At 42.0% G+C, this 15,354-nt stretch overlaps 1 protein-coding gene across 2 annotated transcripts; it reads right to left on the bottom strand.

Moving 5' to 3' along the window:
- Positions 1-1,825: 1,825 nt before the first annotated feature.
- Positions 1,826-12,058, bottom strand: LOC109864495 (synaptic functional regulator FMR1). 2 transcript variants are annotated; one of them, XM_020452336.2, is made up of 15 exons: positions 11,750-12,058; positions 11,254-11,306; positions 10,810-10,903; positions 10,457-10,528; positions 10,201-10,349; positions 9,972-10,062; positions 9,758-9,874; positions 8,865-9,035; positions 8,654-8,732; positions 8,440-8,552; positions 8,244-8,330; positions 7,758-7,983; positions 7,343-7,525; positions 7,061-7,140; positions 1,826-4,617 (listed from the first exon to the last, which is right to left on the bottom strand). In XM_020452336.2, exons 1-15 carry the CDS (start codon positions 11,798-11,800, stop codon positions 4,420-4,422), a joined length of 1,764 nt encoding a protein of 587 aa, XP_020307925.1. In that variant the 5' UTR covers positions 11,801-12,058; the 3' UTR covers positions 1,826-4,419. The 2 variants fall into 2 exon arrangements, with proteins under 2 accessions (XP_020307925.1, XP_020307924.1); XM_020452335.2 differs by having other exon boundaries at positions 10,801-10,903; positions 11,750-12,049.
- Positions 12,059-15,354: the final 3,296 nt, after the last annotated feature.

Below are 15,354 nucleotides of genomic sequence, written 5' to 3'. Positions count from 1 at the left end.
ACACACGCACGCACGCACACAGAGAGAGAGAGAGAGAGAGAGAGAGAGAGAGAGAGAGAGAGAGAGAGAGAGAGAGAGAGAGAGAGAGAGAATCTAGCAGGAAGCTTGGCAGCTCAGTGCCAAGAAAGTTGGGCCTGGTTGAAAAAAACAAAGACAAAGCAGGGTAGAGTGCCACAACAGCAGAAAGGAAAAGGGCTCCTCAATTGTATTGTGCTGAGACGACTTAAAATAAACATCTTTAACAGAGAGATATAAACCAAATAAAACATAATCTATAAAATGCATCACTACATCACCACACTTTATTTGAGATTTCTGAAATACCATTCAAAACCGCAGCACGTTGAATTCTGCCGAAACACTATTTTGACTAATAAAATCACCTAATGAATGTATGTCTGTCATTACATGCTAATTAAATACTTCTCCAGGCCCATTTTTAAGTGTTGCCATTGATTTCCCATGCATGTATTAATGAGAGTACAGGCAGTTGGCCAGGGGAGGGGAAGGGAAGGGAGGGGACTGGCAAAGGGATGAGGGGCTCTGGAGTGCTGGGTTCAATTGACAAAGCTCTCAGTGACAACAGGAAAAAGAGCAGGGAGAGAGGCAAAGAGAGCAGTGGGTGAAAGAAGAGGCCATCAGGTCTCTCTTTCTCTCCATGGCGGCTGTTGTTCGGCTGGCCAAAACTAGGTCAGTCTCTGGGATACAGAAATGACAGGCTAAATTGCTTTGCCAAAGCTGAGAGAGAAAGAGAGGGATATATATATATATGAGAGAGAGAGAGAGAGAGAGAGAGAGAGAGAGAGAGAGAGAGAGAGAGAGAGAGAGAGAGAGAGAGACAGAAAGAGTGTGGGCCCTCTTTGATTTGTGCTCAGTATAATCGACATATATCTTTTGCAGAAGTTGCGATTCTTGAGTTCATGTCATGACTGCTCAATGTGCAACAACCAATTTTTGTCACAAGGCTAATTGGATTGGACTAAGTCTGTGCCAGGGCTCCACCACGTGGTCAAAAAAGAGACTCCCATTGGCGCTCTTCAAATAAATTACCTAGCTACTATACGTACCAGTGGTACTGAAATGTGTCGTGCACAAGTCCCTATATTTAGGTGTACTGTATCGTACAAAATCCTTAATTACATACTTAATCCTCTTCATTCCTATGTGGAACATAAGCCTTCCAGGAGAAAGCACCACTACTACTTTTTTGCCTTTTTGGGGAGGGTTTTTCACAACAGGCCACAGTCCTTCATCTCATTCTCCATGGTTCTTTGTCAGGTTTCCTTTGGGAAAGAAACAATCAATCAATCAATCACAAGTATTTTATAAAGCCCTTTTTACATCAGCAGTGGTCACAAGGTTCTTTACAGATACCTAGCCTAAAAACCCAAAGAGCAAGCAATGCAGAGGCAGAAGCAGAGTTGCTAGGAAAAACTCCTGAGAAGGCAGGAACCCAGGAAGAAATCAAGAGAGCAACCAGGCTTCGAGGGGTGACCAGTCCTCTTCTGGCTATACCAGGTAGAGATTTAAGAGTACGTGACCATTAAGGCCAGATTGTTTTACAATACGTTCAAACGTTCATAGACGAACAGCAGGGTCAGATAATAATGATGGCTACAGAGGGTGCAACACTTTAATATTCTAAAATTAGACAGCTTTTCATAGTCAGGGGGTCAAAGTTCAAAGTATCATTACATATTTGCAGCTACTGTTCTTGGATGAAATATGGCTACAAAAACTTTCCTGATAATTGTTGCCCAATCCATAGCCACCAACGTTTTATATGTAGAGCTCAAAATAAATAAAATACTCTAAAGTAGCAGAGGAAGATCAACCTTTATTTATTGAAACTGCTTGCATACAAAATATATTGCACTATAACCAGACAATGTCAACATAAAGCCCAATCTGTTCCACTAATATGTACAAAGAAAATATTGCCCAAAGTGGTGTAACATACAAGGTCAGTCTACCCAGTTGGTTCACTATCTACAGTATTTCTGGTTTCAGTTCTGCTTTCAAAACACAACACCCTACAATGTGTGCAAGACGAAATGTTTTACAATTGTATTTTTCTTGAATCGTATACGTTCCCAAAATAAATAACTAGAAAACAGTCTGTTTGGCAACACTGTGACTTGACAACAGAGTAGACTGTGAGCTGATCTGCAACATCTTGTCAGTTTACGGTCTGCGTCAGATAGATGAATGTCATTCAAATACTGAGTAAACCATTTATGCCCCAGGCAGGGTTAGATAAAGTCCCAGATGGATGGTGCCATTCTGAAGAGACCATGGCCCACATTGCTCAGGCCGTTCATAACGATCTGATCAAACATCTCTTCCAAGTCTGCACCATTAAACTGGGCTAAATCTGCCGTCATTTTCTGTTTTAAAAAGCTTTTTTTTGCTTATCCCACCCCTCCGCTATTAGTACAAAATATTCAATTAATGTCTATGTAATTTCATCATCATACTTATCTAATTTATATAAAATCCCAAAGACTGAGTCAGACTGGGGCCAGTTCAATTATTGACTGTTAACGCTGGGGAGGAGCAGTGGCTGTTAGCCTGCTGAAAAACAATTTTCCTCATTGGACATTGGCAAAAAACAGCAACACAAGAGATGCTCAGACAGCTGTTCACTGATGCCCATTGGCTGTACATCATCCAATGTTGCAATTTAGAGTGTAAACAAGAAAACAAAAATTATTAAAACAAGACACTAGGAATACCCTCACAGTATTTTTTTTTCTTCTTCAACTGTAAACTAAAGTTTTAATGCACAAGCACTGATCCAATATAAGACATATGGTTATAACATGGGACTAAACTTCATCCTCCATACGGCAAAGGTACATGAGACTCAGAGTTAGCTATAGGGTTATCTAAACGTGGTAATATTGTTGACAGCATTCATGTGATTCACCTGCTGAAGAAATCTTATCACATCATCGTTTATTATGGTTCATATTATTTAGTAGTTGCAAATAAACCAAAAAGAATGATAAGTGCACATTTGAAGTTCAATCCAAAATAGCAAAAAAGTATTTTAAACAAATGAGATAATATACAGTATGCACCCCCTTTATATAATTTACAATCTAATGACCAATTGTCAATATCTTATGAACAATATATTAGGGTTGGAGAGAGATGTGTGTGTGTGTACCAGTCTTCCCATTGACACTTTTAAATGAAAAACCAACAGGGAAAGTGATTGTTGGTCAATGTATGGCAAAAGGACCATGTGCTCAATATCACTCCCCAGTTCGACATAGTTCATGTTAAAAGGTCCATATATAAGTGCTTCTGTCATAAGGTACTGTACAGTGTTGACGATATGGAGTCCTATCTGAATCTAATAGTCTCCATTAAATGTAGCCAGTGTGAAATGACATGAATCTGTTGAGACTTGAATAAAAATTCACACAAATAAACTCACAGCATTTTTCTCCACTGTGATCCTATGGTAAGATAGATATTGAATTCATGGTCATTCCACCATTTAAAAAAGAGAAATGCTTTATCATTGGCTACAAAAATCATCATCCCTATTCAAGCAATATTCAGCACTAGGAAACAGAAACCAAGCAACGCTTTGGAAAACTCAGGATTGCTGACTGTCGCCAATGTCGAAACCAATGATAAAGGATGTAGCCTACATGCATCTCAAGGTTAAAAAGACAAACTTTTCAATTTTTTTGGGAAGGTGAGCTGTGTGTTCACTACATGAGTAAAATCCATTACTGTTTTCCAATGTCGTCTTCTTCCCTGATTGACTTCTATTTGTGATACTATCCACACGAGATAAAGGCACAGATCAGAGAGGAGGGTTATTCTTTTTTTTTTTTTTTGCTAATGGATGCAGCCGTGACCTCACATGGTAATGAGTTCTATATTCCACTGTGACATACGGCTCCATAAACACATCATGATGGAAAGAGAAGGCAGGAAGGACCAAACAATCCAACCCTCTAGCCGGAGAAAAGGCTAGTACTGTACACGAACAAGTTATAGAAAACCATATCCTTTTAGAAATTCAGATTCATCATGGTGGCCCCTCTTTTTGTTTTAAACATTTTCTCCCCACAGCTTTTAATCATCTGATAGGTAGTTGTCAACAATGTCAATTAGAAAAAGACTGCAGTCTCAGTTTTCCTTCTCCCGTTAACACCTAAAAGCGTAGATGGCTCCTTCCCTGTACACAGTATCCCACCCAACACCCCATCCACCTGCCACTGCTGCTGTCGGAGTTGCTTTGTCCAAAGTGTGCTTAATTTCAGCCCTGACCTGTCCTCTTTGGCCTAACGTGTCTCTAATGAAGAAGCTTCTGGATTGATGGCGTGGTGTGTGTGTGTGAAAGAGACGTGTGTGTGTGTGTGTGAGAAAGATGAGGGTGCCTTCCGTCAGCCCCATCTACGACACCCCGTTCACCACCACCGGGGGCACAGCAGTGGATTCACCACTAGGGCCCTCCTGCTTCTCCTTCTTGATAGGTCGCTCTTTGATGGGTCTCTGTCGGTTTGCTCCGGGGACAATTCCGTCGCCTGCGGGGCCAGGGGGACCTCTGGCTGCAGCATGCACACTCCTCTCATTGTTACTGTCCACTCGGATCTGTGGGACCAGAGAAAACTGTATGAGCTGGTAGATTGGGGAGATGCAGGACAACGGAGTAGCGTCACTTACAGGTGAATTAGAGTTTGGAGCAGGCTGTCCGCCAGCCAGATGCATTTATATTAGATTCTCCTGGAGAATAGTCGGCTAATGTGCTATCACTTTACGTTTGCACACGCCACAGATAACCATTAAATCAGCACTTCTATCAATTGCGTGTCAGTCATGTGGTGAAAAGCCCAATGGTCAGAGCTCAAACTTTTGTTCACGTCTCCCCAATTTAAATTAAAAAGGGCATAAAGGAACTATTTCTCAATGTCAGAAATGCAAATATGACTATTAGAGCACCCCAAGAAGACATTCACAAATCACAAACTTTGAAAAACATAATACTGTAATATTGCCCTAAAAGTTGGGTTTGAGGTTCTCCAAATCAGCACTAACTTTGGAAACAATCACACAATGTCAGCTCCACAGTGAGGAAATAAAAATCCATGCTCACCCTTCATCTACTCGTGGGTAAAAAAATAAAAATAAACTTGTGGGTTAGTAGTATGGAGCGAACTAACAATTGCATTTTAATTCATCAAGATGGCCAAGCTTTGTGTAGTAGGGTGTGGAAACACTTGCTATGCCTCTATGGCCACGCAAATGAAACACTTTGTAAAAAGTGAGAAACATTTGTGAGAATGACGGGGTTGAATTGGGCATCTCTTCGTCAATCTGCAGGGCACATTTCAGGACTTGAGAACTTCCATGGCCATCAACAACGGAAGGAGGGTTCAGCAAAACGTTGCTTTTCCAAAGTGGATACTGTCCCTACCAACAACGTGGCTTATAAAATATCCCGAACAGCCAGCAGCACCAGTAGAGACAGAGCATTATCAGGGCTTCACTGTGTAAGTGAAAGAGCTACCGCATTAAGCTCACGTCTTCCACCTAAATAACACCGATTAACGGCAAAGTAACCAAATGTCTCCCAGCTGTAGAAAGCTACAGGTGATGCCATAGAAAGTACAAGCTTATGGGAAGAGTCACGATGAAGTCAATGTTTCTGTATAGAGCCGAGGCTGGGACAGATGTAGGGTCTGTGTGTAGATGGTGGGCTATCTACGATGTATTCGATCGTGGAGCTGGTGACATTTTGGAGAAAGGAGGCAGGTTTATTTAGAGGGGTGGATTGTGCTCAATGGGAAAGTTTTGTGTATTTATGGAGCTTGCCACATGAATTGTGTTTTGGGAGCTGCTGGCCGTCTGCATTTCATTGTTTTTTTTACCTTTATTTAACCAGGCAAGTCAGTTAAGAACAAATTCTTATTTTCAATGACGGCCTAGGAACAGTGGGTTAACTGCCTGTTCAGGGGCAGAACGACAGATTTGTACCTTGTCAGCTAGGGGGTTTGAACTCTCAACCTTCCGGTTACTATTCCAACGCTCTAACCACAAGGCTACCCTGCCGCCCCATTGGAAAGTGTCTGTGGCGCCAGGGGAGTTTTAGCATGCCTGCGGGCTAAATTGAAATGCGACGCTTTGGTAATGGATCTGATTGCAGATCTGGGGTCATTTTGATGAAGTCCCAGAGACAGGCTTTCTTTGGAACTGTGAATTGTGGATTTTTTTCAATGGGAAAGATGATTTTTTTTAAATCGTAGGATAAATGTTGTCACAGTGGCTTCTTGTTGAAGAGTCATCACCTAACATTGGCTTGCTATAGCCAGCTATCCCCCCCCCCCCCCCCCCCCACAAAATAAGTGAGCTAGATTTTGTTTGTGTACTGCCATATGTCAATAACATAGCAAAGTTTCTCTCTGGTATGGGCTAGTAAATATCCTAAAGCTAGCCAGCTAGACAGTGAGAGCCAAAAGATAAAACTGGGGAGAGTTAGAGGAGATAATTCACTTTGTTTCCTCTGCTGCAGCCTTGATACTGTTCACTGAAATAAATGTATGTAATTCGATTTTTTTTCTATAAAGATTGTAATTGTGTCAAAATGTTATGAATATCGTAGAAAAATCCTCAGCCGTGTACCAGCTTACCATGTACAGTAGGCTACAGTAGACTCACCGTGTGAGTCATCAAAATAACTATCTTGCATTCGGGCAGTCTTCGTGGTTTGTATATGCAGGGAGCATAAATTGTACAATAGTTAGTATACAGCATTAACTACATAAATATCTGATAGGATCCATTATCTGCTACCTGTTAAGCCTCTGTCAGAGGTCATTGACTAAGTTGCAAAACGGCTCCTGTTGTGTGACCAAAATGGCTCATTTTATGACCAAATGACAAAATCAAGTTCCTACAAAGCGCAAATTGTATTATTTTCTAAATTTCCCAGAGGTCTTGAAACAGTACATGGTGACATCTACTGGTAGTGTTATGACACAGCAACTGAGGCTGCTGCCAGGAACAAAGAACAGCTGGTGCTTCTGGAATTCCTCACCTGCAAAGAATCTTCCTGAGGCCTTAGCTTAGGGTCTCTGGTATTCCGTGAACGTGACTCAGTCCACTGGATGTCTTCAGCTACAGAGACAGACATGGTAATATACAGGACCTCAAATGTTATTATGGCAGAATGATTGTATCATTACTCTGACTCATACAGCAGTACATAAAACCCTAAGGCAACGAATGCATTTATATACAGACAGTGAAACGGGGGCCCTTGCACAGTAGGGGTATTATAGTAACAATAGATAGGCTAGTTCAAATATGGATAGTAGACCTTTGAAGCCTCCTCTTCCTCTCCCTCCCCGTCCGCGAGGCCCTCCTCCCCCTCGCTTGCGTGTATCGGGTCGTTTGGGGAAGCCCCCTGTCAGCTCGTCAGTGGGGGCCAGAGACCAGTCACTCAGCTCGTCCTTGTGGTCCGACTCAGTCTCAGACGCATTGGAAGCCTCAGAGTTGGTGCCTGGTGAGAGCGATAATTAGTCATCCTGTAAATAATCACCAATTTACCAAGTTCCACTCAGTCCCAATACAGCCATAGTATTGTGAAAAAAATAAGGAAATAAGGTTCCATATAGGCTGAACTTGTTGCGTATGAACATACAGTAAAACATAGACAATCAGTGCCTTCTGGACATAGCCTACTGTTCCATTTGTACATGCTGATACCTGCTCCACTCTTTCCAGTTACATACCGGAGGTAAAAGAGGGACCACCGCGTCGTCCACGGCCTCCTCCTCCCCTGCTGAACGGCTTCCCTCCTCTCTGGGAGCCCATGCCCATCATGCCTAGGCCACCGTTGTCTACAATGAAGATCTTGTTGTCAGGCCGTCCAGTCCCCGGGGCCCTGGGGCCTCCTCCCCCAATCTGCCTCAGCTGCTCATCTATCTGCAGCCGCTCCATGCGCAGCTGGTCCACTTCCTATATGGAGACACAGTGTGTCTGTATCATGACTGTATTCAATAACTTACTTCTTTAAAAGTAACCTATATATCTAAAAGTGAATGTTAGGCAGAACCTATCATTCTGATGAAGTCAACAGTCAATAGAAAAGGTAAACAAACTCCTGATATCAGTCTTTGGATGAAAGCTTCCGCTAAGTGGCATTTATCTTAACATCCATAAAAAGGAACATAATCGTGTTGCAAATTTTAGCAAAGCAATAGGGGAAAGCTTCTAACCTTCAGATAGTTGAGATGATAGTCTAACAGTACTTTAGCATTGGAAATGCTTTCCTTTGTACCCACAAAGACAAATGGCACCATTCCCTGTAAGAGAAATAAATAGACAGGATCTAATGAGGACAGAGTGGCTCCAAAGTCATCAGTAGAAACCAATTAAAGTGAATACAGAGTTCATTTGATTCTAGACACTTACCTCATCCACTGGAGGTGGCTTCTTGTCGTTCTCAGCCTCGATCCGAACTCGAACAACACCAGATTTATCCACTACTTCCTGGATCAACTTCCCATTTTTTCCAATGACTTTCCCTGGCAAAGGAGATGTGGTATTAGATTATGAATGATGATAAAATGGAGACTGAGTTGATGACTTTTCAAACAGAACACAATTTTATCATCTTCTACTTTACCCACTAAATTCCTTGGTACTTTGATGACATCTTCAGAAAATTCCAAGAAGCTCCTAGCCTTGCGCACTGCCTCTTGATCCTGCAATTGAATCATACCCAGAGGAGATAAAATACATGCATGTCTATCCCTAGTATGACCAAGTAAATATAGCTTGTGAATAGAGGTTTGTGAGCTTCCATATTTATGCTAGTTGTGTGGTGAGCTCCCTACCTCGCCATAGATGTGGAAGGTGCAGGTCTCTTCGTCCAGGTCTATGGTGGTGACCCCAGGTACTTTCCTGGCCTGCTGGATGTTGGCACCATGGGTCCCGATGGCCAGCCCCATCAGGTCATCTCGGACCACAAACTGCTCATGGAACCGAGATGCCAGCTGCCGAGAGCTCTGCACACAAACCATAACCCCACGCATAGCTTAACCATAGTTCACCTCATGCAGAGACAGAGCCTATTGAGGTTAACAACGCTAACATGGCTTTGTCTTAATATGCAACAATAAACAGAGTTCATTTCAATCTTTTTATGCGAGTAAAGTACATGTTGGATTAAAAAAAAGTTATGACAGGCCTAGGATCTTTGTGTTAGTAAAACAAATTACGCGAGAAATGTCAGTGGAAATAATTTTATGAGTAAATATTTATATAATAACCATCATATCGAAGTAAACTTGGGGACTTGTGTGGTCCTCCCACTATGACCAGTCTGGAAAGCATGAAGTTTATTAGGCTACAGATGAAATCAATGATGACAAACTTCAGAGGGTGGTGAAAGTACAAGGTGATGAGCTTGAAACTCCTTTCCAATAAATATTGATGGTCTTATTGGCTGCCGTTTGACAAATACAAATAATATTTCTCCATAATAATAATAATAATAATAATAATAATAATCTCATGTAGGCTATACGCGCCAAAACCTAAGTGGGCACACTCGCTATATAAACACAACATTTGTGTGAGAAAACCATCAGTAGAGTTGAAAATGCAATGAAATATTGTGTGCATATTGTTAGGCAGATTTATGAATATTTGCATGAAAATCTGTCACCAATTGGATGGAAATCTAGCTAATGTGTTTGACTTGCGAGTGTGCTTAAACTTTAAGTACCTCCAGTTGGCGGCTAGCCTCCTCGTTCCTCTGCATTAGGGACAGCTTGGTGCGCAGGCTCCGGAAATGCATGTCGCTCAGCATCTGCGCCCTTTTGGTTGTAATCTCGTTCACAGACTAAAATCAGAGAAATTATGCGGGAACTGTATGAAACAATACCTAACAGGGACTGAGGTGTGAAACTTTTAGAAGCCAGAAAAATCTTTGAACATACCAGAATAACAAGCTGTCTTTTGTCTGAGTCATAAGTGACATTGAATGCTCCCACTGCCTTCTTAAAATCTTTATGAGAGTCTTTCGAACACCTATGAACAGAAAACAGTTTTGGCCCAATAGTAATAGTCCAACATAAGCCTCAAAACCAATAGTCACACATACGGCAGCAATGACAACATAACTCTAGTACTTTACTTGAAAAAGCCTTGAAGAATAGGCCTACTTACATTTGCAGCAAGTCTTCTGGGACATCTAGGTGAATTTTCAGGAAGGAGTTTTTTGTAGCTGTCTTGTTTGGGTTGACAGGCCGTAACCTATCTAATGTGACTATTTCATTGAGCGTGGCATCACAAGCTGCATACTCTATGACATAAAACTGAGAAGAAGAGACTTACATGGGGATCATCATGATAAGATTACAATAGCTACATAATAATAATAAATTATTGCAAACTCTCGCTTGAACCGCTGCATTGGACTTACCTCTCCCTTCACCATCCGGACCTTCGCCAGCCACCACCCACATGGCTCTTTATCATTAGCCCTAGAATAAACCTGTGGATAGAACAGTGGATAATATTTGATTAATTAAGTACATCTTGTGGAGTTATTCTCACTGATATCCATTTCAATTGTTTGCGATACACATTCACCAAACCCCTGTGAATAACCAAACAGAAAGAACACAAAACAGCAGTTCCCTTCTGCTTTCAAGAAACACATAACTATCGAGCTGCCATTGTATATCCTAGCCTACTAGCAATCAGCAAAGTATTGGGTTTAATTGACATTGACCAGTGGGAGGGAAGTCCTTATCCATTACTTACAGCACATACCTCAACTTCATCACTCTCGTTTATCTCTTTCTGAAAACCTGTGGGTGGAGGAAATCGAACATCATGGAAGGGAATTTGACGTTCTGGCTGCCAACTGAAAGAATAGAAATAAACAAATGAAACCAGGACACTTCACAAGGGGAAATTAATCAACGACTGAACAAGTGTGCGGTGCACACACACACTATAGTTCAATTAAAAGAGAAGTTACCAATTGTTATTTGCAAGTACAATTAATTATAGTAGACATGTAGTCCATGGTGGTTAACTATTACTCAATGCCTGGGTCTGATTCAAAGTAGCATACTGCGTTGCTATTTATCTAACTACTGCAACTACCAACTAGTTACAGTAGCTAGCTAGCTGGATAGGCCACATTAGATTTGAACGCTAGCTAGCTAACGTTAGCTAATTGGCTTATGTTGCCGGAAACCAAGCACTCACTTGTTTTCAAAGGACACGGTGACAGCACTTTCATGAACATCCTTCAAATATCCCTAAAATGAGAAAAGGGTTGAGAAAAAAAACAAGACATGAAGCAGACAGTCATTGAGCCAACAAGAGGTCAAAGCCAAATAGATTTTAATCTCATTGACTGTTGCAAGATAGCAAGTCTTATTAACGTTACAATATTAACTAGCTAACAGCTGAAACTAACGTTACTCGACGAAATAACAAATACCACCAACAGCACGAAACTCAAATTATTTATGGCCTTATTGAACCAACTTCAGATGTGTTGTTAGCTAGCATTGGCTGCACGTCTGGCAGAATAAGCCTGTGCTGTCTTGTCTGGGCCTGACGCGTTACCCCTTAGCTAGCTAGCTGTAGCAAGATAGCTCACTGACGGACTCAACGCAACATATTTACTAGACACCGCTGTACAACAGAAACGCATTCAAATACTAGAACTAGCATATAGCTAACGTTACCAACCCACCTTGTAAAAAGCCCCACTCGTCCCCCTGACTTCAACAGCTAGCTCGTCCATGACACCTAAGCTAATGTAATGCTAGCTGGGTAACGTTAGCTACGACACTATGAGTGCAAAACTACGGTCTCGAATCTCTCGGTAACGTCGTTACCCTTTTGCACGCTTTAATTTTTCGATTTGCAAAGTTGCGATTTTAGATTTATAAAGAAAAGAACGCGAAACATTTAAATGATGCTAGATTATACAGTTCGCAACTGCTCTTGCACGCATTGATGTGTAAACATAAGAGCCTCCCTTCCCATCGTCACGTGACAAGGGTCAACTACTATGTTCACTCATTTTCATTTCATCGGTTTCTATTCAGGAATGAGTGGTTCAGCGATCACTGTTCAATGAATGTAATAATCATCATAGTAAAAAAATAAATATATGAAATAAATAATAAATATATGAAATTTATTGTGAAGCTGTGAAACCTATTCTTATTCTGTGAATTATCCCCCCCCACTCAAGCATAGTTTGGCATCTTTTATCTAATTCGGAACAAACTAGACATGGCCAAAAAATAACGGCACCGATTGGCCTATAGGTAGGGCTGTAGAAAACAGAAACTTGGTATGTACCGACACGGCCCGCAACCAAAACATGCAGACTCTCCTTCACTGCAGCTGAGGTGAGTAAAACATTTAAACTTGTTAACCCTCGCAAGGCTGCAGGCCCAGACGGCATCCCCAGCCGCGCCCTCAGAGCATGCGCAGACCAGCTGGCTGGTGTGTTTACGGACATATTCAATCAATCCCTATCCCAGTCTGCTGTTCCCACATGCTTCAAGAGGGCCACCATTGTTCCTGTTCCCAAGAAAGCTAAGGTAACTGAGCTAAACGACGACCGCCCCGTAGCACTCACTTCCGTCATCATGAAGTGCTTTGAGAGACTAGTCAAGGACCATATGACCTCCACCCTACCTGACACCCTAGATCCACTCCAATTTGCTTACCGCCCAAATAGGTCCACAGACGATGCAATCTCAACCACACTGCCCTAACCCATCTGGACAAGAGGAATACCTATGTGAGAATGCGGTTCATCGACTACAGCTCAGCATTTAACACCATAGTACCCTCCAAACTCGTCATCAAGCTCGAGACCCTGGGTCTCGATCCCGCCCTGTGCAACTGGGTCCTGGACTTCCTGACGGGCCGCCCCCAGGTGGTGAGGGTAGGTAACAACATCTCCACCCCATTGATCCTCAACACTGGGGCCCCACAAGGGTGCGTTCTGAGCCCTCTCCTGTACTCCCTGTTCACCCACGACTGCGTGGCCAAGCACGCCTCCAACTCAAATCATCAAGTTTGCGGACGACACAACAGTGGTAGGCTTGATTACCAACAACGACGAGATGGCCTACAGGGAGGAGGTGAGGGCCCTCGGAGTGTGGTGTCAGGAAAATAACCTCACACTCAACGTCAACAAAACTAAGGAGATGATTGTGGACTTCAGGAAACAGCAGAGGGAACACCCCCCTATCCACATTGATGGAACAGTAGTGGAGAGGGTAGTAAGTTTTAAGTTCCTCGGCGTACACATCACAGACAAACTGAATTGGTCCACCCACACAGACAGCATCGTGAAGAAGGCGCAGCAGCGCCTCTTCAACCTCAGGAGGCTGAAGAAATTCGGCATGTCACCGAAAGCACTCAAACTTCTACAGATGCACAATCGAGAGCATCCTGTCGGGCTGTATCACCGCCTGGTATGGCAACTGCTCCGCCCACAACCGTAAGGCTCTCCAGGGGGTAGTGAGGTCTGCACAACGCATCACCGGGGGCAAACTACCTGCCCTCCAGGACAACAACACCACCCGATGTCACAGGAAGGCCATAAAGATCATCAAGGACAACAACCACCCGAGCCACTGCCTGTTCACCCCGCTATCATCCAGAAGGCGGTGCATCAAAGCTGGGACCGAGAAGCTGTTTTTCAGTCTCTATCTCAAGGCCATCAGACTGTTAAACAGCCACCACTAACATTGAGTGGCTTCTGCCAACACACTGACTCAACTCCAGCCACTTTAATAATGGGAATTGATGTAAAATATATCACTAGCCACTTTAAACAATGCTACTTAATATAATGTTTACATACCCTACATTATTTATCTCATATGTCTACGTATATACTGTACTCTATATCATCTACTGCATCTTTATGTAATACATGTATCACTAGCCACTTTACTATGCCACTTTGTTTACATACTCATATGTATATACTGTACTCGATACCATCTACTGCATCTTGCCTATGCCGCTCTGTACCATCACTCATTCATATATCTTTATGTACATATTCTTTATGCCTTTACACTTGTGTGTATAAGGTAGTAGTTTTGGAATTGTTAGTTAGATTACTCATTGGTTATTACTGCATTGTCGGAACTAGAAGCACAAGCATTTCGCTACACTTGCATTAACATCTGCTAACCATGTGTATGTGACAAATAAATTTGATTTGATTTAGGTGTCTTTTCTCATGTTGAACACATTTGCCTTAATTTGCAGTCAGGATAGATTATTTATTAATTAATTATCAGTCAGAATAGATTTTCCTCCTTTGAAATGTTTGAAAACCTTGGAAATAACACAAAATTCAGTATGTAGGCCCATGGTACATCTCTTAATTTACACTGAATAATAATATAAATGCAACATGTAAAGTGTTGGTCCCATGTTTCATGAGCTGAAATAAAAGATCCCAGGAACTTTCCATATGCACAAACAGCTTATTTCTCTAAAATGTTGTGCACAAATTGTATTACATGCCTGTTCGTGAACATATCTCCTTTGCCAAAATAATCCATCCACCTGTCAGGTGTGGCATATCAAGAAGCTGAATAAACAGCATTATCAGTACACAGGTGCACCTTGTGCTGGGGGACAATAAAAGACCACGGTAAAATGTTCAGTTTTGCCACACAACCCAATGCCACAGATGTCTCAAGTTGAGGGAACGTGCAATTGGCATGCTGACTGCAGGAATGTCCACCAGAGCTGTGGCCAGATAATTACATGTTAATTTCTCTACCATAAGCCGCATCCAACATCATTTAAGAGAATCCTCAGCTTTCTCCCATCAAAGCCATTAAACTCAAACTGTTTTAAAGTCACCATTGGCCTCATGGTAAAATCCCTGAGGGGTTTCCTTCCTCTCCGGCAACTGAGTAAGGATGGACGCCTGTATCTTTGTAGTGACTGGATGTATTGATACACCATACAAAGTGTAATGAATAACTTCACCATGCTCAAAGAGATATTCAATGCCTGCTTTAAAAATGTTTTTTTTACCCATCTACCAATAGGTGCCCTTCTTTGCCAGGCATTGGAAAACCTCCCTGGTCTTTGTGGTTGAATCTGTGTTTGAAATAATTGTATATGTGGGGTACAGAGATGAGGTAGTCATTCAAAAATCATGTTATTATTGCACACAGAATCAGTCTATGCAACTTATTATATGACTTGTTAAGCAAATCTTTACTCCTGAACTTATTTAGGCTTGCCATAACCTTCAAACTCAGTGCCTTTTGCTTGACATCATGGGAAAATCAAAAGAAA

The sequence above is a fragment of the Oncorhynchus kisutch genome, linkage group LG19, assembly GCF_002021735.2.
Source record: "Oncorhynchus kisutch isolate 150728-3 linkage group LG19, Okis_V2, whole genome shotgun sequence".
Taxonomy (NCBI): domain Eukaryota; kingdom Metazoa; phylum Chordata; class Actinopteri; order Salmoniformes; family Salmonidae; genus Oncorhynchus; species Oncorhynchus kisutch.
This window is presented reverse-complemented; position numbering and strand designations above follow the sequence as displayed.

What these genes read in the sequence shown, in the direction of transcription:
- LOC109864495 (XM_020452335.2), bottom strand. Translation starts at nt 11,800, where the DNA reads ATGGACGAGCTAGCTGTTGAAGTCAGGGGGACGAGTGGGGCTTTTTAC. An exon ending in AGCCACCTCCAGTGGATGAG is followed by an intron (nt 8,331 to 8,439) that starts GTAAGTGTCTAG and finishes TTTCTCTTACAG; the next exon opens with GGAATGGTGCCATTTGTCTT. An exon ending in ATCATCTCAACTATCTGAAG is followed by an intron (nt 7,984 to 8,243) that starts GTTAGAAGCTTT and finishes GTCTCCATATAG; the next exon opens with GAAGTGGACCAGCTGCGCAT.